Source organism: Eptesicus fuscus, chromosome 1 (genome assembly GCF_027574615.1).
Source record: "Eptesicus fuscus isolate TK198812 chromosome 1, DD_ASM_mEF_20220401, whole genome shotgun sequence".
Classification (NCBI taxonomy): domain Eukaryota; kingdom Metazoa; phylum Chordata; class Mammalia; order Chiroptera; family Vespertilionidae; genus Eptesicus; species Eptesicus fuscus.
The window spans coordinates 23374762-23400199 of NC_072473.1; the positions used below are offsets into that span (position 1 = coordinate 23374762).

The 25438-nt window shown below is 36.3% G+C and overlaps 1 protein-coding gene across 2 annotated transcripts in view; it reads right to left on the bottom strand.

Moving 5' to 3' along the window:
• The window catches only part of DMD (dystrophin), a 1914059-nt gene that overhangs the window by 1879162 nt on the left and 9459 nt on the right, over positions 1 to 25438 (bottom strand). For both annotated transcript variants that reach the window (XM_054720874.1, XM_028129748.2), the window contains exon 2: positions 21858 to 21973. In XM_054720874.1, coding sequence (XP_054576849.1) covers positions 21858 to 21973 — 116 coding nt within the window. The remainder of the gene's footprint in view (positions 1 to 21857; positions 21974 to 25438) is intronic.

Consider the following 25438-nt stretch of genomic DNA (forward strand, 5'->3'; position numbering starts at 1 on the left):
TTGCAACATAACCTAACTGTTCAAGTTCAAGCGGCTTTACCACAATTTGTTTGCACCCATATGTTCCAAGATAATACCACAGACTGTCAACGCAATTCATCTAGTTAACCAGTTCTGATCAATCCCTATCCAGACCAGTCTTAGAAGCATCCAGTGCAGTGTGCAAAATTTTCTCAGCACCCTTCACTGATGGTCCTCTCTTGAGAGGCTGTGAAGATTACATGAGAGTGTTAAATAATTTTAACAAGCTCAGCTTTGGGTGATAATCACACTTCCCTAGAGGATTTTGTGGGTGTTTCCACAGTGTTCATTCATAATCTAAAACTGAACTGACTGAAAGTGTGGAATTATTAAAGAGCAAGAGCAATGTCCAAGTTATAGATGGAGTACATTTTCTCTTCTATCTGTTTCTTTTTTAACTCCTCAAGAGTGGTGTTTATTAGTTTTCAACAATGTATTTTCTGAATAACTTGACTTTTAAATGTCTGGATCTGGTCCGTTCCCACAATCTATCCATTTATATATCTATATCTGAGCTACATTTCTATTTCCATCCTAATTACTTCTCTGGGCTTCAGTTTACACTTGCAATATGTGACATTTTGACATCTGATCCATGCTGGAACACAGGAAATGTATGGTTATCAGTGGGAAAACACATGAAATGGCTAGGAATCTAGAAAGGTCAACTTGAGATGAAGAGACCATGAGAAAAAAAATATGTGAAAACTAAGGATGTCTGAAAGTCCTTAGCAGGAGAAATGACCTGCTAGCAGGCAAGTGATCCAGAATTGTGACCAAAATAGTTACCTATTCCATTTTGCTAAAATAAGTTATTAAAGTACTTTTGAAAATGTAATCAACATTTACTGAGTACCCATTTGTGCAAGTCCTGGGACTAAGCCCTGAGTGAAAGAATAATTAATAAAACACAAATTCTCCTTTAAAGCTGTTTAAGTCCACAGCAAAACACTAATTCCAAGCACATTTTAAATTAAACTGGGTTTATTTCTTCAGAGGAGTTCCTTGAGGTAGTGTACTGGTTAATGCAGAATAAATTGCTTCAAGTATAATGAGGAATTGTTCCCCAAGCTTTCCTATTTATGAAACCTCAAAGTTAAACCACTGATCTTCTGAAATGCTTAATTATCTAAACAAAGTAAATAAACTCATCCAACCAAAAACATGCTTGTGCATAAAACTGATGTTTTACGGTTATGAAAAGTCAAGACAAAATAATATGAAATTAGAAGACATTATATTGCACTTTATTCACTGATAAAGTAAAGGAAACTAAATGGGTCATAAAATGTATATCCAGTTTTATAGGGTATGAGGAATATATAGCAGCATAAATTTGTTATTTTTACAGTAATTAAAAGTAAGCAACAAGCCCCACAATTATCTGAGTAATTAGACTCTCTAAATTAAAAAATGAATGCTGATAAGATTAGCTAGGTTTCTAGGTCACTTTATTTTGCATCATTATTAATTTATCTAGTTCAGAATCTTACAGCTAGGACTATGCACTAGACAGGGAGTTCCTAATTGTTAAGTTTGATATTTTTTTAGGGAGAAAATCCTACCAAGCTGGGGGGATTAGTGGATGATGCATTTAAAATAATTAGCACAGTGACTAATGTGTTGTAAACAGTCAATGAATATTAATGATTACTATTTTATTAAAACACACTTTAAGTAAGCGTGGAATCTCAGAAAACTTACCCTCAAAAAAAAAAAAAAAAAGAATCCAAAGGTTCTTTATGGTAAGAATTAAATATTCCTTTTCATGTTTTCTTATTATTCTTGGTAATCTTATTATTCTTTCATTCATTTAGGGGAAATGACATTTCCCTTCAGACAGGGAAAGTACAATAAATAAAAACAAGAACTATGAATTTAGAATTTTAGCAAAGCAGTTTTCCAAAAGAATGGAGATATTTTAACCTCTTGGATTGACTATTCCTTTTTATTGGGTAAGCCTTTACCATTCCAATAAGTATTTGGAATTGCAAACCAGAAACTTTTTTGCGAAAGAGAAATATCAGATGCTTCCCCAAAGAGCCAAACTGATTTGCATACTCATGCAAAGACCTATCAAAGAATGAGAGCAGTAACTTTCCACAGGTTAGCTTTATTTTAGAAAGCCTTCATGTTTTCTTCCAGTATGCCCTGTGCATAGTGCTGTTCAGTGTTGGCTGTTTATGGGTTTATGTGTGTCTTTGTGTGGGCACACACATGCACATAACTATACACACATGTATATGTACACCTGTGTAAGTATATAGGAAGCGATCCCTGTGAAAATTCTGGAAGGAGATATGTACCGATCATTACTGAGGAAGAGATTACGGATAAGACCTGGGCTTATGTAGCTCAACATAGACTTGGCAATTTATTCTGTTCATAAAAACTGAGTAATCCAGTATATAGGTATATAGGGAATATACTGGCTATACTGCATGTCAATGTAATTGTCATCAGACACTGCCAGCCCAGAGGTGTAGAATAGTTTCTCCTCAAGAAAGTAGAAATTCCTATTGTCAATCATCCTTCAAAATAGCAGGTTCTGGCAAAAGAAATAAGGATTTTGGTCTAGGGTAAGGGGACAATTTTCTCTCTTGGTCCCTCCTGTGATTTAAGTCCTGCAGAGATAAGCCCTGCTGGGCTACTCTCATTGAGGGGAGTTCAGCTGGCCCCTAAGCTATACAGGTATGACTACAGACCAGCTAAACCAAGATTTCCACAGCAGAAAATCCTATGGAGGCTGTATTACTCTTCAATTGCTGCTGTAAAAAATCCCCTAAAACTCAGTGGATTAAAACAACACAAATTTATTTTCTTACAGCTAAGTAGGTCAGTCTGACACAGGTCTCATTAAAGCCCAGTGTCAGCGGGGCTGTGTTCCTCTCTGAAGGCTCCAGAGGAAAAGCCTTTTCCAGCTTTTAGAGGCCTCCTGTAGCCCTCAGCTCATCATCCTCTTCCTCCATCTCCAAACTAGTTTACATATAGTACTGAGGAACACCCACTAAAATTTTCAATATATGGGTAAAGAATATCTGAACCAATCTAGACCAAATAAAATTACATATGTCTGCTCTGCTTCCTCATTATTCCGCAAATAGATGGTATTCTCCCCAGAGGATAGCAAGATACTTTTATTTATATCTCAATACTATCAGTATTCATGTGGGCTCCCAGATAAGAAAGTTATTATTGTTGTTTGCCTAATCCTGGTTTCATTTGAATATTAAATAACTCATGCGAACCAAAACCAATTTTGAATATATGCTAATGAAAATTATGAAAATCACCATTTTCTAAAGTAGATTACATATAAGACAGATAATTTCACAGGCCATGCTCTCCATTAATAGTTATTAGTGAAAAAATATTTCTTTTCTCATGAATGCATTAGATGTTACATTTAGAAACCATGAAGATATCAAAGAAAAAACTGACCTCAAATTCAGTGTGAATATTTGTGAAAAAAATATATGAACACATTTAAAGCAAGACTAAGAATGGTTTGAACATGTATCTGGGAATTCGGAAACATGCTATTCTGATACTAGTTTAACTATCAAAATGCATATTTCTGGGGTTCAGTTTACTCAGCTGTGAAATACAAAGTGAAAGAAAGGAATTCTAGACAGTTGGAGGTAGAGCCAGAATGCAACCAGGGCCAGCAGTTAGCAAGCAACCCTTGTGATCAAAGAAAGAGATGGGAACGAACTGAAACTAGGGTGGTAGTGGTAATGGTGGAGAGGTATCAGAAACTCGGTGACAAATTCTGAAATAACCCACAAGGGATCCATCATGATGGATTGAAGTTTAGGGATGTCAGGGATTGGAGAATCAAGGATGATTTGCAGGTCTCAATTTGATTGAGTGAATAGACGACAGCACCACTTAGTGTGCTAGGGAAAACTGGAAGAGGCTATTTCTATGAAGATATTTGTTCAAATGATCAATTTCTTGAGGAACATAAGATACAGAATATTGCAGGAGAATTTCAGAAACAGTTTATATTCAGATACAGTTACATTAAATTACATTTGAAACAAGTTAATGTTGAGGCAATAAATTGATTAAATATTTTATTGAAAATAATTCATTTTATCCATGTTTAAAACTGCTTAAGTTACCAAGTTAAAGTGACTTAAAATTTTGATTTAGTACTTCAAAATTCCTTATCCATTCTTTTAATGTCCAAGCAGACATGCTTGATTCATGGGGGGAAAGAAGCACCCTGAATTCATCCATGTGTGTAGAGGATAAATTAAATCATCTTTTAAATAGTTCCAGGATTGTCTCAGTCATTAAAAGCAGAAGACTAATAAAACAACTCTTCCTACTAAATTATTTTCTCAGTTTTATAAGTAGATGTCCTCCCTTACATATTTTATTAGCAATATACGTTACCTTTATGGAAAAGCAGCTTTTCTTTAACTCTCCAAAAGGTTAAGAACCCAAGGTGTATTATAGGCCAATTTCTCTTGTAAATGTTGACTTAAAATAGTTTAAAGAGCTTTTTTCTCATCTTAGAGGTGACTGATTGCACCGGGTTTAACTTTGTAAAATGCATTGTTCAAATCTACGCATGTCTGTGTGTGTGCGCATACACGCGTGCACATTTGTGAATTTACAATGACTTTGGCTCAAGTTAGCTTATGAATCAGTCCCAATGAACACCTTTAAACATGAGAAGAAAATCCAGAACTGATTATCAGAAATCACATGCATTAGAAAGAAAGCAAAGACTAATAAACCTTATGGGAAAGGATTTTATTATTTAAGAAATCAATGAACTTTGAAAGAAATAAAAAAAATAGAATAGCAGGTAAGGTTCCAGCTCCAAAATTGCCTTCACTATTTATTGCATTTAAGTCTAGTGAATAAAATTAGGGAAGCCAAGCAGGACAATTGTATCAATCCAGTGGGTTTTGCTTCATTTAACATGCCAACTAAAAGATTATGTGGTACACATTTTCACTTGACATAAATAAGCACTGCTCATTTATTAGGAAACTGTATTCCCAAATATGTTTCATACTTTTAAAAATATTCTACAACATGCTAATTAATTTGTGGGGATTAGATCACATTCTGTCTTGTATAACAGTTAACCTATGTACTTGCTTGTTGGCTCATATTGAATTGTAGATTCCTTGAAAGATTCTGTATCTTTTTCTTATTGATTCATTTGGAGTTTAATAGCACTCTTTCTTACACTAAGTTGTCAATCACTGTGTTTCATGAATTAAAATGAATTTCTACTTAATAAAATAATGACCCAAGGCAAATTTTAAAAGCTTTTTTGCCGGAAACCGAACATTGTCACTTGGTAGTTATGTGAAAAGGGAACCCGGGAAGGCTGGTCAACCTTGAAGCTAAAGGTCAGAGCAAACCACTCCCTATCTAATTGAGACAATGGTAACTGAGGCAACTTCCCCACCAAATAATCATGTAAATCCTTATTGATAAGATCATCTGTCTGTTACTGGAATTACCTGCCTAAGGGCAATGGGTGTATCTCAGAACTCCAATAAAAGGGATAGCAAAGGCCAGAGCGGGAGTAGTCCTCCCACTAGAGGTGGGCTCCCGCCTGGCCCCACATTTTCCCAAATTGATTCTTTTCTAGCTTCTCTTCATTTTGATTGCGGCCTTCTCCAGAAACCGGACCTGAACGGGATCTCTGAAACACGCGGGACGTGACAAGGGATCCCACACACTTTTTTAGTGTCTGAAACAATGTCAGAATTATAAGTAGGAGCTCTAAATTTTCTAGTTTGTTGTGGTGTGGTTAAATACATCCATTGGGGGGAAGTCCAAGTCTATCCATCCACTTTCCCAATATTTGAGCTAAAAAAATATTTCTTTTTTATTTTTAGACTAATCATTCTTTTTTATTTTTAGACTAATCTATATGCATTCAACACAGTAAAATACATTTTAAAATAATATTGTTCTATAATGATGAAATTGGCTTACACAAGTAACCAATGAGTGACTATAAGTGACTATATTATGCTTATACAGTGCCTCTTGATCTACCTGAGGAAATATTACTTTATACAAATGAGAACATTTTATTCAAGCACTGAATAGCCTTGACTGCTATTTTCCTTACGAGTATATATTAAGGTAAAAAATAATGGAGGAATTATTTTTTCCTTTGCAATATTTTTGCTGAAAATATCTGTTTTCACTTACTAAGAATACGCAGAAACTATCATTTAATATAACATTTATAACTCATATTACTGAAATCTTGCTGCAACTAATATTTTTAACCAGCAGATTAATTTGCCTTATGAAAATTTAAAGATTAAAATTCTTATATCCTCATTCCTTACTATTCTATATTTTATGCTTTTGTCTCACTTTTGACATGCAATTGTTATATGTCTTAGTGAGATAAAAATTGGAGACATAATAATGCAGAGAAAATTACATATAATTATTTAATTTTTATCCAGGAGCTTATATCTTACTCATCTTTATATGTTTGTTATATTTTGGAGGGGGTAGGATTTATCCTTATTTTTAGCGCCTTCTAACCTAGTTCCTGATCTTGAACCAAGGTTTGACAAATACGCAAGTGCTCAATGATTCTTAGTGTTCTAGACCAGTCTTCCCCCACGTCTTACTATTTATGTTCCCACTCCCTTCCATTAACAACAACAATATCATGATTTACTATTATGTTTTAGGTGATGTGAGGTGCATTTATCAAGGGCTCTACCATGTTGCCCACTGATAAGTATTAATTTTAAATAAATCAAAAATAGTTCTCAAGAGCTACCAAAAAATCCACTTCTTTCCCTGAGACAAGTGTGTATTCATTGCACTTAAAATGCTTTCCTAATAGATGGTTAATGAAATACTTATTAAAAACACTTTTCCAAGGCATTCATTTGATCAACTGATTCTATACAGACCCAAGTTCTCAACTGCTCAAAAAATAAATCAATGCAAAAGAATGTGCCACAAAGAAATGCAGATATTCAAAGCTAGGTAAAATGTACATTTTTACTTAGTCTATCTTAAGATACTAACCATGTCTCTCCCTTTTTCTGATCAATATTTTAGACATTTCAATCTAGATAAGAGATGTTCACATGACTAGCTGATAAGGAAATATTTGAGGTAGTGAGATGTTTTGGCAAACCTGAAGTCATGCTTTTGCTGCCTTTTTCTATTTCTAGAGTTAACCAAGAGAGAGTAGAAGAAAAGACATTCATAGGTGATTAGTGTTTCCCTTTGATAACTTTAGTGTGGATTGGATAGGATCCCAAACTTGCAATACAGTACTTGTAAACATCCTACCACTTTGATGAACTGTTTAAATCTTCTCTGAGAGCAATATCATTGTAAAAAGACAGAATCCAACATCTCTCTTAGTCTGGCTCTAGTTTGTTTGACTTTTGCATTTATTCCTAGTACACGTGAAACCAATTGATTGTCCCTTCATTTTAAAACAAAAGTCAACTAGCCCTGTAATAAAGAAACTCTGTAATCAATGCAAAGAAAAAAATTCAGGAAAGAGGATAGGCATGTTCTGTATTACAATTATTTTTTGTAGTAGTTACAAGCAGGAAATATCACCTCTAACTCACTCTCTGACTGATGTCTCCAAATTACTTAAACTCTTCAGTTATAAATGGACATAATAATAGTGTCTACCTTCTAGCGTTGTTGTGGGAATAAAATGAAATTATATCTATAAAATGTTAATTACCGTGCCAATACTTATAAATGTTCAGTAAATATTACACCAGATCACATCAACATTACTGTACAAATGTTACTCCTGGTGTCAGAAGACATGGTTTTTTTCTGATATTTTTGGGAACCAGTTCAAATACCCACACTTTATTAAATAAAATTATGGTTCCAGAGGAAAAACTCCTTATGTTTTCACAAGTAGGCTAATTAGCATCTTACAAATACTGCACTTTGACAATTATAGGAATAAAGTATTGTAACTATGAACCAGCCTTCAGGAGACTTGTTAGTAATCTTAGTAATCTTCAGAGTGTGTGTGTGTGTGTGTGTGTGTGTGTGTGTGTGTGTGTGTGTGTGAGAGAGAGAGAGAGAGAGAGAGAGAGAGAGAGAGAGAGAGAGAGAGAGAGAAACACTGGGGAATTAAGATGTAGTTCAAGTCTACTGTGAAGATTGGATAACACTCTGGATCTCAAGAATGCCAAGAACTACCACCTAGAAATTGAGCTGTGAATCAGCAATAGCCTTCAGATCAGGAAACTGGAATAAGTGGGAAGATCATGGAGAAAACAGTGGGATTTAAAATTACAAATTATTTAATTTGGGGAGAGTTGGCATTTATCCCAGAGGTAGGAAAAATAATTAGGAAGATCAGCTCTCCCGAATTAAGATAATTTATGGATATAGAAAGGGAAGTAACATTGAGCTCTGCATTATTCCAGGTACTTAACTATGCATAATTCACAGGTATTACTTAACACTCATGGTAATGTACCAGGTAGATATTGTTGATTCTACTTTGTACATGACCAAAACTGAGGCTCAGAAACATCCTAGGGCCATATAACTAATTAAAGGCAGAAACGGGATTTCTATCTAAGGCTAGTTGGGTCTACGAATAAAAGGTTAAAATCTAACTTGCCTGGGAAAATGACCAGAGGATCTTGTTTTCTAAGAACTATGGAAACAATATTAATTGTGAAATATTTGCTAGAAAGAACTACTCGTAGACTAGTGGGGGAGGTGGGCTATGAAATGGCATGTGAACCTTTATCCTCTGTGACTAGAGTGGTATTAAATACTGGTGGGAACCCTGGCCAGTGTGGCTCAGGGGGTTGGGTGTTTTCCTGTGCACTGAAAAGTTGTGGGTTCAATCCCTGGTAGGGGGCATGTAGGAGACAGCTGATCATGTTCCACTCTCACATCAATGTTTCTCTCTCTCTCTCTCTCTCTCCCCTTCCTCTCTTTCTAAAAATCAATAAAAAAAAGTCTTTAAAAAAATACTGGTGGCCCTAACCTGTTTGGCTCAGTGGAGAGAGCATTGGCCTGTGGACTCAAGGGCCCCAGGCTCGATTTTGGTCAAGGGCATGTACCTTGGTTGCAGGCACATCCCCAGTAGGAGGTGTGCAGGAGGCAGCTGATTGATGTTTCTCTCTCATCCATGTTCCTCTTTATCCCTCTCCCTTCCTCTCTGTAAAAAATCAATAAAATATATTTAATAATAAATAAATAAATAAATAAATAAATAAAATACTGGTGGTAAATCAAGGCTACAGCTTTTTTGTGTCAAGTGGCCTACACTGACCTTGGCTCTTGCCATATACACCCCATGTGGATGAGGGGCAAACGTGTGTTTTGTTTTTTTCTGGGCAATCCAATGACATAAAGATTCCATGCCAGAGTATCTCCTGCCTTGTATCCTTCTATATAGCTAAATAAATGCAGTGTTACATTACAATCTATTGTACTTGGGAGTATAATTGCCAATTTGATCCCTTCACAACTGCAGTGATATTGCAGGCTCCAATGAAGGTAATATCCTGTCATTTAAAAGTCATATATCTGGCTGAAACCCAAGCTGCTTAGTAAAACTAATCCTAGATAAATAGCTTTTGATTAAAGCCAACCTATTTACACCATTAATGTCAGAGATCATGAAGTCAACTAAAGTCATTTGTTTCTTTTAAATGGATTTATAGGATCACAAACTTGTACTCTGAAAAGATTATTTTACTGCCATTTTAAATTTTTTCTTTACTTTTGTTTTATTATCATTTAGTTATTAAAAATTCCTCTGGAGGCTTTATCAGCTCTGTCAATGAAAGACATAGTTACTAGCTGAAAAAGGGATCATCAAATTCCTGATGGCAGAGCAGAGTGATATTAATTAGGATCAAAGTGAGAGAGGACAAGAAAAAATGAAAAATAAAATGACAAAGAATCAGGGACGATCCTCTGCACACAGGCTGTCTCCTGGACAACCCTTTGGTGCAGTGGACGGCAAACTCATTAGTCAACAGAGCCAAATATCAACAGTACAACGATTGAAATTTCTTTTGAGATCCAAATTTTTTAAACTTAAACTTCTTCTAACGCCACTTCTTCAAAATAGACTTGCCCAGACCGTGGTATTTTGTGGAAGAGCCACATTCAAGGGGCCAAAGAGCTGCATGTGGCTCGAGAGCCGCAGTTTGCCGACCACAGCTTTGGTGGAATCAGTATGTAAATGAGAGCACTATTCTATTACAAACGTGTGTGAAGTAATAAACAGAAACAATGGAGACAGAGGGAGAGAAGGAGGAAGGGAGGGAGGAAGGATGAGAGAGAGGAAGAAAGAGCTATGTGGACAGGAGATAAGTACCTTAACCTTAAAGAGAACATTTTGGTAGCCAGTCTAACGGGACAGATAGCCTATTTCTATTTTATCCGGTAGACAAAGCATTTATCATTAACAGCAGGACTGATAGCAATAAAGCAAAGCCCCAGTAATTGAAGATCTTAGGAGGAAGAAAACACTAGCCATCTGAACAGACACTGGGACAACAGATTCTGGGTTTCATCCTCTAAAAAGGCGTATCTCATGGAATCAACTGTTCTATTGTAGCTATTTTTACCTTGGCTATATGATAGTCTCACCTGATAAGCATTAAAAAATTGCTGATGTTAGGGCCCCACCTCAGACCAATGAAATCAGAATATCTGCTTCAACCCCAATATTTTCATAAATCTCCCCCAAGTGAATTTATTGGGCAATGCTATTGGAAATAAAACAGACTGAGAAGAGATAGTTCTGATTTGATTCCAGCTTGGCTGTGCAATCCCAGTTTTAGTAAAGCTCTCTAAACCTCAGCTTTGTCATCTATAAAATAAGGATAAATTGCCCTGGAATTATTGTGTAAAAGAAATAGGATAAAGCATGTGAAGTTCCCAGAACATCATTGTCCTAGTTGAAATTTAGTGCTATTTTACCAAAATTAACTTTGCATATTTGAGTTTATATCACTGGTGATAAATTAGAAAACTTTTTAGGGGAAAACTGTGCTTTGATTTCAGGTAAAAAGTTTATTCAGTAATACTGAAAAAATATCTCCCAAGAATAATACTGTGGAACATCGATTACTTCTAAAAAGTAAAAACACTGGGTTTCAACCACATTATTAACATTTAATAATCCATAACATCCCCAAGCACTTAATAGCTGTAACAGTTTTCTCCTCTCTCAAGTGGATAACATATGACCCACTAAGCCCACCACTTTTCTATAAGACAATAAATCTAACAGTACAGTTTATTATTTTTATGTATAATCACAAGATGACTGTGAAGCTTCTGGGCTCTTTTACAAGGATTAAATCCCCTTTTATTGACCTATCCTGTTATAAGAATTAAATGGAATCTATCAAGACCCCAGTTCATTATTATTTTACTCAAATGTTATTGTAAATGAATACCATTTTATCTTATACTAGCGGCCCGATGCATGAAATTTGTGCAAGAATAGGTCTTCCTTCCCCCGGCTGCCAGCACCAGCTTCCCTCTGGCACCTGGGACCCGGGCTTCCCTCCAGCCTCCAGCAGGCACCCAGGACCCAGGCCTCCCTTGCAGCCCCAGCTTCATCAGGAAGGTCGTCTGGAAGGACGTACAGTCTAATTAGCATATTATGCTTTTATTATTATAGATTTCATATTCCAGCTATTAAATGGCCCATGCATTTTTATGTAGAGAAATTATTTAATCAGAAAACATATATTCAAGTTGATATATATTTTGCTAATACTCCGCTTTAAAGTTTTCAGATGTTCATTTCTAATTTCCATGACATCTCCTATAATTTTTTATCAAGCACAGTTAATTCTATTATCAAGACAGTGAAATGAGTAAAAATGTCCAAACTATGAGTAACATATGCCTTACTTTCAAACATTATCATTGATGTAATTAAAACCTCATAGAAATTTCAAAACTATGTCATTTTATTATTTGCAATCATTATTAAATATTCAAAATGACTTGGATTAAGGCTACAGCCCTCTGTAATAAATAAGAAATACAGCTACCATCTATTCCATAGATAATATCAGCAATTTTCCTTACATCAGCAGTTTTAAATTAGTAACTTTACTTAGTCAAACTTACTAATATTTCATTTACTACTTCATAACTGAGTTTTATTAAAATCAATAGCAAAGGAACAACATATTATTTTTCTAATATCTGTATATATAAAAGGCTAATATGCTGTCTGACCATCCAACCGGTTGCTATGACACACAGACCACCAGGGGGCAGACACTCAATGAGGAGCTGTCATGATACGCACTGGCCTGCACCACAGACCTGGCGCCAACAAACCAACACTCAACTTCCCCAAAGTGGGACACAGGCCCCACCACCATCCTTGAGCAACATCCACCAAATTGCAGCCAACCAACGCTGCCAAGACCCCATGGTGCAAAATGAAGCCCACAGCCCAACCCAGCCTAGAAAAGGTCACTGTGGGCGCTAGGTAATGACATCACATAGCAATGCCCGGGTTCCTCTCCCTAGCTACTAGCCTCCTTGGTGTTTCTTCAGCCCAGGAACACAGGTGGAAACGTATGACACTTTAACCAAATGTCTGTGAAGTGTTTTCCCATGCCTCATCTCATTTGATCCTCACAGAAGTCCTGGAGTAGGTAAATAGGAGACTCTGTGGAATCCTATTTTCTTTTCATTAGCTGGAACACGGAAATTTAGAAAGCTTAGAAACTTGCCCCGACTGAAAAGAAGAAATGGTGGACCTTGAAAATTACTTCAGGTTTTCTCACTGCACAGAATATAGTCAAACACTGCTGCAGTTAAATATTTTACCCTTTGTTCTCTCCCTGCGTGATCTACAATAATAATCTGCTTCATGTTGATATTTACTACTGTGTTGCTGACAATTACCTGAAAGAGAAGTTGGGGGGCTTCACTGGGCTGGAAAAAGTTTAGCTAAATCAGAAAGCAGGTCTAATTAAGGAAGTTTATTCTATATATATAAAGGCTAGGTTGACTCGCGCATGTGTGATACATATAAAGCTCTTGCTGGTGCCAATCACATCCATATGTTTTAATCTGTTATTGTCGATCATGAATTTGGTTGACACTTCTATTATAGAAAAAGGTTGAATAGTGATATTAAAATATTTCTTCTAATTAATTTTCTTTCAATGTGCATGAATTTGTGTACTGGGCCACTAGTGAAATATATTTTCCTTAACAGTGATGATATGAGACACCATCTACAAAATATCTATTATATATCATTCAGCATTGGGACATAGTTGATGCTTTTCCCAACTGTTTAAACAATTTATAGATGTCCTATCAGTCATTCATTATCATTTATTGTGGCAGTATAGGCCTAAGATGTTATGCTTCCCCCACTTATTTAAACACAGTTGTAAAAATCATCCTGGTAAAGTAATTGAAAAGAGATTTCCAGTTATCTAAGCAAGGATCATATTCAAATGCTTCTGAACAAATTTGGTATAGAACGTCATCCACAATGCAAATCTTAGTGCTATTTTACCAAAATTAACTTTGCATATTTGAGTTTATATCACTGGTGATAAATTAGAAAACTTTTTAGGGGAGAATTGTGCTTTGATTTGAGGTAAAAAGTTTATTCAGTAATACTGAAAAAATATCTCCCAAGAATAATACTGTGGAACATCGGTTACTTCTAAAAAGTAAAAACACTGGGTTTCAACCACATTATTAACATTTAATAATCCATAACATCCCCAAGCACTTAATAGCTGTAACAGTTTTCTCCTCTCTCAAGTGGATAACATATGACCCACTAACCCCACCACTTTTCTATAAGACAATAAATCTAACCACAGTTTATTATTTTTATGTATAATCACAAGATGACTATGAAGCTTCTGGGCTCTTTTACAAGGATTAAATCCCCTTTTATTGAACTATCCTGTTATAAGAATTAAATGGAATCTATCAAGACCCCAGTTCATTATTATTTTACTCAAATGTTATTGTAAATGAATACCATTTTATCTTATACTAGCGGCCCGATGCATGAAATTTGTGCAAGAATAGGTCTTCCTTCCCCCGGCTGCCAGCACCAGCTTCCCTCTGGCACCTGGGACCCGGGCTTCCCTCCAGCCTCCAGCAGGCACCCAGGACCCAGGCTTTCCTTGCAGCCCCAGCTTCATCAGGAAGGTCGTCTGGAAGGACGTACAGTCTAATTAGCATATTATGCTTTTATTATTATAGATTTTATATTCCAGCTATTAAATGGCCCATGCATTTTTATGTAGAGAAATTATTTAATCAGAAAACATATATTCAAGCTGATATATATTTTGCTAATACTCCGTTTTAAAGTTTTCAGATGTTCATTTATAATGACATCTCCTATAATTTTTTATCAAGCACAGTTAATTCTATTATCAAGACAGTGAAATGAGTAAAAATGTCCAAACTATGAGTAACATATGCCTTACTTTCAAACATTATCATTGATGTAATTAAAACCTCATAGAAATTTCAAAACTATGTCATTTTATTATTTGCAATCATTATTAAATATTCAAAATGACTTGGATTAAGGCTACAGCCCTCTGTAATAAATAAGAAATACAGCTACCATCTATTCCATAGATAATAGCAGCAATTTTCCTTACATCAGCAGTTTTAAATTAGTAACTTTACTTAGTCAAACTTACTAATATTTCATTTACTACTTCATAACTGAGTTTTATTAAAATCAATAGCAAAGGAACAACATATTATTTTTCTAATATCTGTATATATAAAAGGCTAATATGCTGTCTGACCATCCAACCGGTTGCTATGACACACAGACCACCAGGGGGCAGACACTCAATGAGGAGCTGTCATGATACGCACTGGCCTGCACCACAGACCTGGCACCAACAAACCAACACTCAACTTCCCCAAAGTGGGACACAGGCCCCACCACCATCCTTGAGCAACATCCACCAAATTGCAGCCAACCAAGGCTGCCAAGACCCCATGGTGCAAAATGAAGCCCACAGCCCAACCCAGCCTAGAAAAGGTCACTGTGGGCGCTAGGTAATGACATCACATAGCAATGCCCGGGTTCCTCTCCCTAGCTACTAGCCTCCTTGGTGTTTCTTCAGCCCAGGAACACAGGTGGAAACATATGACACTTTAACCAAATGTCTGTGAAGTGTTTTCCCATGCCTCATCTCATTTGATCCTCACAGAAGTCCTGGAGTAGGTAAATAGGAGACTCTGTGGAATCCTATTTTCTTTTCATTAGCTGGAACACGGAAATTTAGAAAGCTTAGAAACTTGCCCCGACTGAAAAGAAGAAATGGTGGACCTTGAAAATTACTTCAGGTTTTCTCACTGCACAGAATATAGTCAAACACTGCTGCAGTTAAATATTTTACCCTTTGTTCTCTCCCTGCGTGATCTACAATAATAATCTGCTTCATGTTGATATTTACTACTGTGTTGCTGACAATTACCTGAAAGAGAAGTTGGGGGGCTTCACTGGGCTGGAAAAAGTTTAGCTAAATCAGAAAGCAGGTCTAATTAAGGAAGTTTATTCTATATATATAAAGGCTAGGTTGACTCGCGCATGTGTGATACATATAAAGCTCTTGCTGGCGCCAATCACATCCATATGTTTTAATCTGTTATTGTCGATCATGAATTTGGTTGACACTTCTATTATAGAAAAAGGTTGAATAGTGATATTAAAATATTTCTTCTAATTAATTTTCTTTCAATGTGCATGAATTTGTGTACTGGGCCACTAGTGAAATATATTTTCCTTAACAGTGATGATATGAGACACCATCTACAAAATATCTATTATATATCATTCAGCATTGGGACATAGTTGATGCTTTTCCCAACTGTTTAAACAATTTACAGATGTCCTATCAGTCATTCATTATCATTTATTGTGGCAGTATAGGCCTAAGATGTTATGCTTCCCCCACTTATTTAAACACAGTTGTAAAAATCATCCTGGTAAAGTAATTGAAAAGAGATTTCCAGTTATCTAAGCAAGGATCATACTCAAATGCTTCTGAACAAATTTGGTATAGAACGTCATCCACAATGCAAATCTTAGATCACATGGTTAGATTATATTTCATTATTTAAATTCCACAATCAAATGAGAAACATTATTTAACCATAGCAATGAATGATATACATTTTATTTTAACAAATAAACATGCTATTTTCCATGAATTCAAAATTGTGATAAATTACAAAAGAAGATGAAAAATTAGTAGAAAATGCCAAAATATGGTATAAAGGATAAATCAAGGCCATATACACACAAATATCATTTTTAGTATTTTGCAGGTTTCCCTGTTGTCTAAGTGAATAAATTTGGGACACTTAACATGCAATTATTTCAGTCATCCAAACAACTGAAATGGATAAGCAGAACAAAATTGCTTTAATTAATTAGTGATTGGTTCAAATGGTCCTGAAAATATTTAGTTTTCTATGTTATCTGTAATGATATCAAACAGAGACACCAAATTCATATACTTTCATTCTCATCTCCCACCCCCCACCTCTCTCTCTCTTTGTTAGATCTTTCAGGTTACTAGGAAGTGTGCATTAACACACTTAAAATTTTTCTATTGTGACAAGAAATTTAAAAGCTCAACATCAGAAAACAGGAAACTGCAAAGTAATATCTTAATGTTAAAATATCTGCATCACAATGTTAAAATATATCCTCACTTTTAGGTTACTATAATATTGATATATACTATTATTGCTAATTCCATGTAGAAATTTTCATTTTTTTTTACTTGGCTATGTATTACTTTCAGGTACAAAGTACTGCCGCATTATCCCTTAAAGACTTTTTTCTACAGTAGCAATGGTAAGTCTGAGGATTTGTTAAAGTCATCTTTAACTCAAATGCATTAAAGGATATTAAAGTGGCAGTGGGTAGTCAAGACTAGTTACGCAACATGTCTGCACATGGAAAAGAAAGGTGTGAAAAAAGTAAGGTTTAGAATTAACCCTTTGCACTCGCTTGCTTTTTTCTCGAGCTGCTACTAATACTAACCATGTCGAGTCACACTCGACATCCGAGTGCAAAAGGTTAAACCAGGAGAGTTAAGGATATCCTATATAATAAAAGCCTAACATGCTAAGTGTCCAGTCATCTGGTCGTTCGTTCAACCAATCCAAGCATAATATGCTAATGATATGCTAAGGCCGCTTAACCGCTCGCTATGATGTGCACTAACCACCAGGAGGCAGACAGTTGACTGGTCGACCAGTGGCTATGACATTCACTGACCAACAGGGGGCAGACGCTCAATGCAGGAGCTTCCCCCTGTTGGTCAGGGTGGTCGCCACTCAGCCAGAAACCAGGCTCACGGCTGGTGAGTACAGTGGCAGTGGCAGGAGCCTCTCCCACCTCTGTGGCAGCACTAAGGATGTCAGACATCCCCTGAGGGCTCCCGGACTGCATAAAGGTGCATGCGACCCACAGGTTGAGAACCACTGCTGTAGAGCCTAAGACCATCAGAAAACACAGATATTTACATTACGATTCATAACAGTAGCAAAATTACAGTTATGAAGTAGCAACGAAAATAATTTTATGGTTGGGGGTCACCACAACATGAGGAACTGTATTAAAGGGTCGCAGCATTAGAAAGGTTGAGAACCACTGTTCTAAAACCAACTGAAGAGTGATGCTGGGATTAGCCAAGCAGAAAATAGCACCTGTGTCACCATTGTCATGAAGTTCAAATGAAGTGGATTAAAGCCAAGCTAATTGGTTTGTAAATGTCATTTTGAGGTTACAAATATTTCTCACAAGCCCGAGTGTTCATCAAATTTGACTCTCATCATTAATTTTTCATTCTAAAGTTACCCTGGTTAAAAAGTGAGGGCTTTCTACATTATATTGCATATCCCAAATGGAAATGACATACTACAGTAATACATATGCAAAAGGCATCTACAACATAAACCATTTTTATCCCCCATATTTTTATTCCTTTAAAAATAACATCTTCACTTTGTTGTTCACAAGGAAAATCTGACAAAGCATTCTCTTAATGCAGAAAGTGTTGTGTGGATTGGCAAACAAGCCAATTTGTTTGAAACTTAGGGAAGAAAACAATGCATATGAAAGCAACAATGTACATACCAAACATGTCTTATAGGGAAATTGTGATAGAAAGTGAATTATCTGATTCACAATAGAATATATGCTGAAGCATAACAAAGTTGGTATATGCAATACATGAAAACCTCCAAATTAGATTTCAGTGACTTTTTAATTTATAAAACAATTCAATTAACAAAGCATATATTTAAAATTCTAAAAACATTTTTGGCAAGTATTTCTTAAGCTAAATGTAACTTCAATCCCCTCATAATAAAATCCTCCACAAACATAAAGCAAAGTATTTCATTAACATCCTAAGGGGCATATTAGATATGAGGTAAAAATGGCTTTGGAGAATAGCAAACATTGTCATGCATAAGCTAAAGAATCAATATTTAGTTAAATAAAAATATGAACTTCTTGATGATAATTACCACATAAGGCATGAAATAAATGTATGAATCTCCCCTCTTAGATGCACTGCAGAGAATGTTCTAAGTCTTAGAAGCTATTTGCTATTTTGTCTCAGCAAATAAAAACCCTTTTGATATAGTTCATATGTTTTCTTTTCATTATCATTGGTATCGTCACTTGAAAAATACTGAACAATAATTTTTAAATTAATATTTGGGTATTCCCTAACATAACGGCCGAAACTGATATGTATCTAAAAATATAAAATTTATGTTGAATCTCCATCTTATTGGCAGCCATAAATTTTTAATAAACCATTTTAGGAGTTAGCGTATGCTTTGAATTGGTAGGGAGTCCATAAATAGAAAGGGTTTTCAGGTGGAAGAGTTTATTAGCAAAATGAAACCATAATTAGTGGTTTCATCTCTATGAACCAGCTTGCATTTCATATTATATTTGGTTGACTTTTAATTGTTAAGTTGGAGCTATCATAATAGTGTTCCTATAGGTCTATATGATGTGCATTTCAACATACACTTCCATTTAGGAAAACATGGAATTGGGTATATCAGGCTATTTTATGCTAAAAAAAATACATTGTTTATGCAACTGCCCTTTTCTGATTACAGGTTAATCAATCTATACTTTCTGATTTTGATGTGGACACCTATCTAGCTACCCCTACTTCATTGATTCAAAGGAAGACTTAGAGATCAATAGCCATTTTATTACTTAATGAGAAAAATATCTATTTTAAAGCTACTCTTACTATTTTATGAAAGATAGGGCACACACAGGAATAACTACAGCATATATACCAGATAAGGGGAACTGACTACCACATATAGATGTAATTAAAAACCAAAATAACTGTTATAGGCTTATCCTTCAAATCCATATACTGCAGCTCTTATCCTCAGGGTTTGCAGTACATATTCTTATTACATTTGCCCTCTCTACCTCAATGGAGTATGACAAAACTTATAAATCAATATTAGAAATAAACAATAAGATAACCCTCTCCCATCCTGCAGAACAAGAAAATGTGACTGATACAATTTCTTCATCAGAGCTAAACTTGGGGCTTCACCTACTGAAGCAACAAAAGAGGTTACAAGAGTCAGTGCTCAGCTATGCACTATCTAAAGGAGAAGAAACATTTCTTAAGAATTTAATCTGACTCCAACTTCAGAAACACATTTGTATTGTTATACTTTTCCTTCTCAGGTACAGGTGCTTACCAAGAGAAATATATTGATCAGTTAGATATGAATATTATGGTCCTTGGGATAGTTAAATATCTCATTTTAAATTACTGAATTTCCATTTTGATTGATATATCATTTTTTGAGCTCTTTTAAAGTAAACTCCCCACCCCCTAACACCACCACCATATGGATCTGCTTGGTATAAAATGAGGCAATCAGGTTTCTGGGTCTGCAGGATTGAGGATTTGATTCTAGTGGATGATAATTCACCAATGAAAGGCTATAATCTGAGTCATTTCTGAGCTTTTCACCACCACACATGGATCTCCTTATTTGGAAATGACTTAATATTCCAAAGACCAGTGAATTATGTAACTCTAATCAGATATCAGTTTGGATTGTATCACAGATATCAATCCCACTTACACTGTTTCTTCAACTTCTGGTTTTAGAGTGTGGCAAAGCCTCAAGAAAGTGAAAACAGAGTCTGGAATTTCAAAGAGTTCAGCAAACAAACAAAAAGTGCTTCAGAGGCCAGAAGAAAAACAGAGGTCAGAAATCATTATCCCTCTAATCCTTGTGTCTGGAGGGTATGACCATGTAGCATCTGAGATAAGAATGAAATTTACTTAAGTGGAATATAATCTATCTATCTATCTATCTATCTATCTATCTATCTATCTAAGTCCAAGCGACTGTTACAACTGAATGACTGCAATTACCAGTCAACCAGCAACCAGTTGCTATGATACACACTGACCACCAGGGGGCAGACACTCAACGCAGGAGTTTCCCCAATGGTCAGTGCACTCCCACAGCTGGAGCACTGCTCAGCCAGTAGCCAGGCTCATGGCCTCTGCAGCAGTGCTACTGAGCGGAGGCAGCAGGAACAGCTGGGCTGGGATGAATGGGAGCAGTGCAGTGCCTGGCCCTGGCTCAGGCTCCTCCCTGGCTGTCTGCTGCTTAGTGCACTGCTACATCCTACCCCATAAGCCTGCAGTTACAATCTCCAAAGAACAGTTGGAGCGCAGACACTCAGAGTAACCAGGATGAGCCTGATATCGCTGCCGGGCTCTTACAACTCTGCTTCGGGCATCAAGATCAAATCTCATCCCTTACCGATTGCCCCGGAGCTACAGAGGAAGGCAGCAATATAACAGTGGCCACAATGTGGTAACTGACAATCGGGGTAAAAGTCAAAGAGATGGATCTGAAGGGTGGGGCATGGGCAACAGAGCACCCCTGCCCCCTAAGATCCCCAACTTTGTACTGTTCATCTCAGAGCATCTCTTATCTGGCTCCGAGAGGTGGAAAGCATCCAGCCCGGCCCAAGGTGTCCACTGGGGACCTCCCAGCCAGCAAGGCATGACCCTGGCCACAGAAGGGACATTTGGAAATATTTTTTTCAGGAAGCTGTGGGGAGGAGGATAGACTCCCTACGCAACTTCCCAGCAGCTCATGGGGACTTGGAAACTCCCCGAGCATGCAGGTGTGGGCTCCCAATTTCCTTTCAATGTGCACGAATCTGTGCACCAGGCCCCTAGTAAAAAATATAAATACAGTGTTGTCTGTCAACTAAAGAAGCAGAAAATAATAACCATCCATGGAGGGTTTTCCTCAGAGTGACAAATTATAACAGAAGCAGTGCCAGGAACAGATTTCCTGATTTAAACAGTAAACTATGGAGAATATGAATGAAATTGGCAAGAGTGGCTAATTAATTATAGCTGATTAATGTATCAAATCTCTTGGTAGAATAAGCAAAACATGAACTTTTTATAATTATTTGGAGTCAATGTACTCTGAATGTAGTATGCCTCATCCATGAGGCATATACATTCCAAAGGCATTTATTTTTCCACAAAATTTTACACTTTAGTTTTAGATATTGGTATTTTGAGAATTAAAATCACATAGAACAATTCATGATATATTGCAAGAATACAGAACTTTTTAAATATATCTGGACTACAGAAAAACATATGATGCATAGTTTCTACTTTGGGCCTAGTTTGTGGAAATGTTAAGTCTATGGCAATAAACATTAAACGATATTGAAAACAGTGGGACTCCAGAAATATACCAACCTTCAGGATCCAGTAGTTTCTCTATGCCTAATTGATATTTTGCGATGTTGAATGCATGTTCCAGTCTTTGTGCAGCTGACTGGCAAACCACACTATTCCAATCAAACAGGTCTGGCCTAAAACATACACAAAGACAAATATAAATCAATTTAGAATGTTTTCTAAAGTTCACATCAATTCTGGTTTTTAATTGACAACCCAATGCCCATAGCCCTTAAAATTTTTACTCTTCAATATCCCTCAATAAGCTTTTTCACTTAAACAAGGCACAATTTTAATTAAAAATCCTGAGGGAAATTAAGCAGAATTTATTCTCCCTTACCCAGGAAGCAATAATGTATTAATCAAATCCAATCTCATGGATTTGAATACCAGTCATTTGCTGGTAACTTCTAATTATATAAAAACCTATTCCAGACTTCTTTCCTGAATTCCAGACTCTCGGGTCATCTGCTTACTCATTATCTCCACTTAGAGTTACCATAAGACTCAAATGTCCAAAATTGAGCTTATGATATCCATCCCCATCACACTCCCCCGCAAATCCACCTACTTCTCTTGAAGTCCTCCCTTCCTCAACAACCAATGACAAATTCAAACTAGCAGTATGCTCAGACAAGAGACCTTGGATTGAATATTGAGGACTCTTTCACTCTCATACAACACTTAGCTGGAAATACCTCCAGAATTTGATCACTCCTCATTATCTTGCTACCATCACCTTAATCCAAAACCACCATTTTATTCTGCATGGATTTTTGAAATAGCCTCGGCTGCCCACCTTCCACCCTTGTGCTTATTAATATATTCTTAGCAGAGCTACCCGAGTGATCTGTTAAAATGGTTCATCATAATATTATTCTCAAATCTCTGCTCTTGGGGAGTAAAATGTACTGATTTAACAAGGCCCTACATGGTCTGGCTCACCATTAGACCCTTGATTTTATTTCTTGCCTCTCTCCTCATATTCCTCAAACAGGATAGTTTCCTGCATTTGCTGTTACCTCCACTTGGAGTTCTCTTTCCCCATACATCAACATGGTTCACTCCACATATTTTGAGTCTTTACTTCAAAATCACATTATTGGTGACTCCTTCCTTGCCCTCCCACATCTAAAATTGTTCACTCCCAAATCAAACTTACATACACTTATTTCCTTTCCCTATTAACTGTTCTGCATTTTTTTCTCAGCACTTACCACTATTCAACATTTTATGTATTTTATTTAATATCCTTTATCTATCTCCCCCAGGGGAATGCAGAATACAGAATATTTTTTTGCCAGTTTTGTTCACTTCTAGAAACCCAACCTGACACATAATAAGGGTTCGATAAACATTTATTGACTACACCAGAAAATGGATGAGGACATACTATGTCAGTATCATTTTACTTGATAACAGAGAAAACACCTAGAGTAAGAAGCAGTTCTTATCCTATAAGGATTTTACATATAATGAGGAAAAATGCATACATAACAGTAAGTTAAATAAATTCTAAATTTGAAAGCTACAGATAAGATATAAGGCTTTTTACAATCTGACGAGGTCAAGAACATTTTTTAAAGCTTAAGGGAGTCTGAAATGGTATATTGTGTTTACAGTTAAGAATAGTATTTGAAAATGAATTCTAAGTTGTGTGGATATTAAAGAAACAAAGTTCTGAGGGAAGAAAAATGCACAATGTGCTCAGTCACTCAAGACCTCATAGGCTTGGCTTCACTGGGAGATTTCTAGTATCACGTGGTGGGAGATATGGTTAGGAGGAGGAACTGGGATGAGTATGCAAAGGCTTTGGCTATTAAGAAATTACAATTTATCCCGACAACATTGGAAACCATAAGGTAAGTGGTCCTTCATCTTTTTTTGGATCATAGTTACCCTTGAGAATTTGATTAGTGCTATGACATGTCTACCCAGACAAATAACCTGTCCATATCTTTAAACAGAATTTGCATAGAATTTTAGGATATTTGGGTTTGTCCGTAGACTCCTGATTAAGAACTCATGCTCTGCAGGGAAGAAAATATAAGGATGGGCTTCCCTCTTATTTTCTAAAACCATAATTCAAAAGAAAGGTCCAATTTTATTTCTCATTTGACTCTCATTTCCTTTTTTGTAAATTGCTCCTAGCCTAATTAACTCACCAGAATTTTGTGTACTTCTTAGGAAATCTACTCTCCCCTAAATACCCTAAATATTCCAAGTTACACAAAACAGCTAACAATTTTTTAGAATCTAAAATATGTGTAAATTCGGAGCTGCCTCCAGTAGTGGAAGACTATTAAGAAATAAAATTTAAATTCTAGAATATTTGGGGAAACTTGAACTTTACTATGCAACCTCTGCCCATCTTCAGTTTTTCATTTCTCAGTAACGGGAGTGAAAAAGAATATAGGTAAGGGAGTGTGGGAAACTAGTTTTATCTCCTACAGTAGAGTAACCAAGATTAAATGAGTATATGGGAAAGAATAAAATTGTTTCTATATTCTAACCCTCTTCTCTTCATCCCCTCCCCCTTCTCCTTGGCCACTAACTGAACACGTAAGCAAGAACTTATCTAAGTCATGTAATCTATTTGAACTTCAGTATTTTCATTTGAAAAAGAAGGAATTGTATGAAATGGCCTTTGAGGTCACTTCTAGAATTAAAATTATTCCAATTAATTGTTTTAAACCACTAAAACTCATCAGTAATTAACATTTTACATAACTATGGTTTTCAAATGTATGAAGAATTGTAAAACTAACCAATTGTAGAGGAAAGCCACATACCTGCCCATGCTAACCTAGACCATAATTCATAAGTAAGGGAAATGTAACTAAGGATTACCAGTATTTTGAGGAAACATATTGAATTATACAACATAGACTAGTAGATAAGCAAAGTCCTCTATAAATCAAATCCTAATTCCACCACATATTAGCCAAATGGTCTTAGGGAAATCATGTAACTTCTATATGCCTTAGTTTTCCAATTTGTAAAATGGGGCTAGTCACTGTACCTACATCATGAGAAATATATGGTGTATTTTACTTAGAAGGCTGCCCACAAAATAATAATTGTTTAAAAACATTAACTTCTATTACTTTGTTCTATGGTTAGTTATATTTATAAAACAACAACATATTTTCAACTTATAAACTCAAGTCAAGAATACCTATACTTACAGAACAGATATAAAGGTTAGAAACATTGTTGATTCAAGAATCTTATATAATAAAAGGCTAATATGCAACTTGTCCCCACAAGCAGGAGTCCGACCAACCAGGAGTTAGACATGCGCAGACCACCAGGGGGCGGCGCAGAACATGGTGGGTGTTGGCAATGTGGCGCTGGCAGCAGGTGGCAGTGGAGGCCCCTGATGTGCTCCAATGAGAGCAGGACCATGGCATGATGGTGGAACAGGTGAGCAGGCAGTGCCAGGCCAAGGCTGGTGCAAGCAGGGGTCCCGATCGCCTCACCTGCCACCCCAAAGACAGCAACTGGTGGTGGTGGTGGGGGCTGGGGCCCACAATTAGATGGCGCCAGCCCAAGGCAGGTGCAAGCAGGGACCCTGATCACCCCACTGGTCGCCCCAC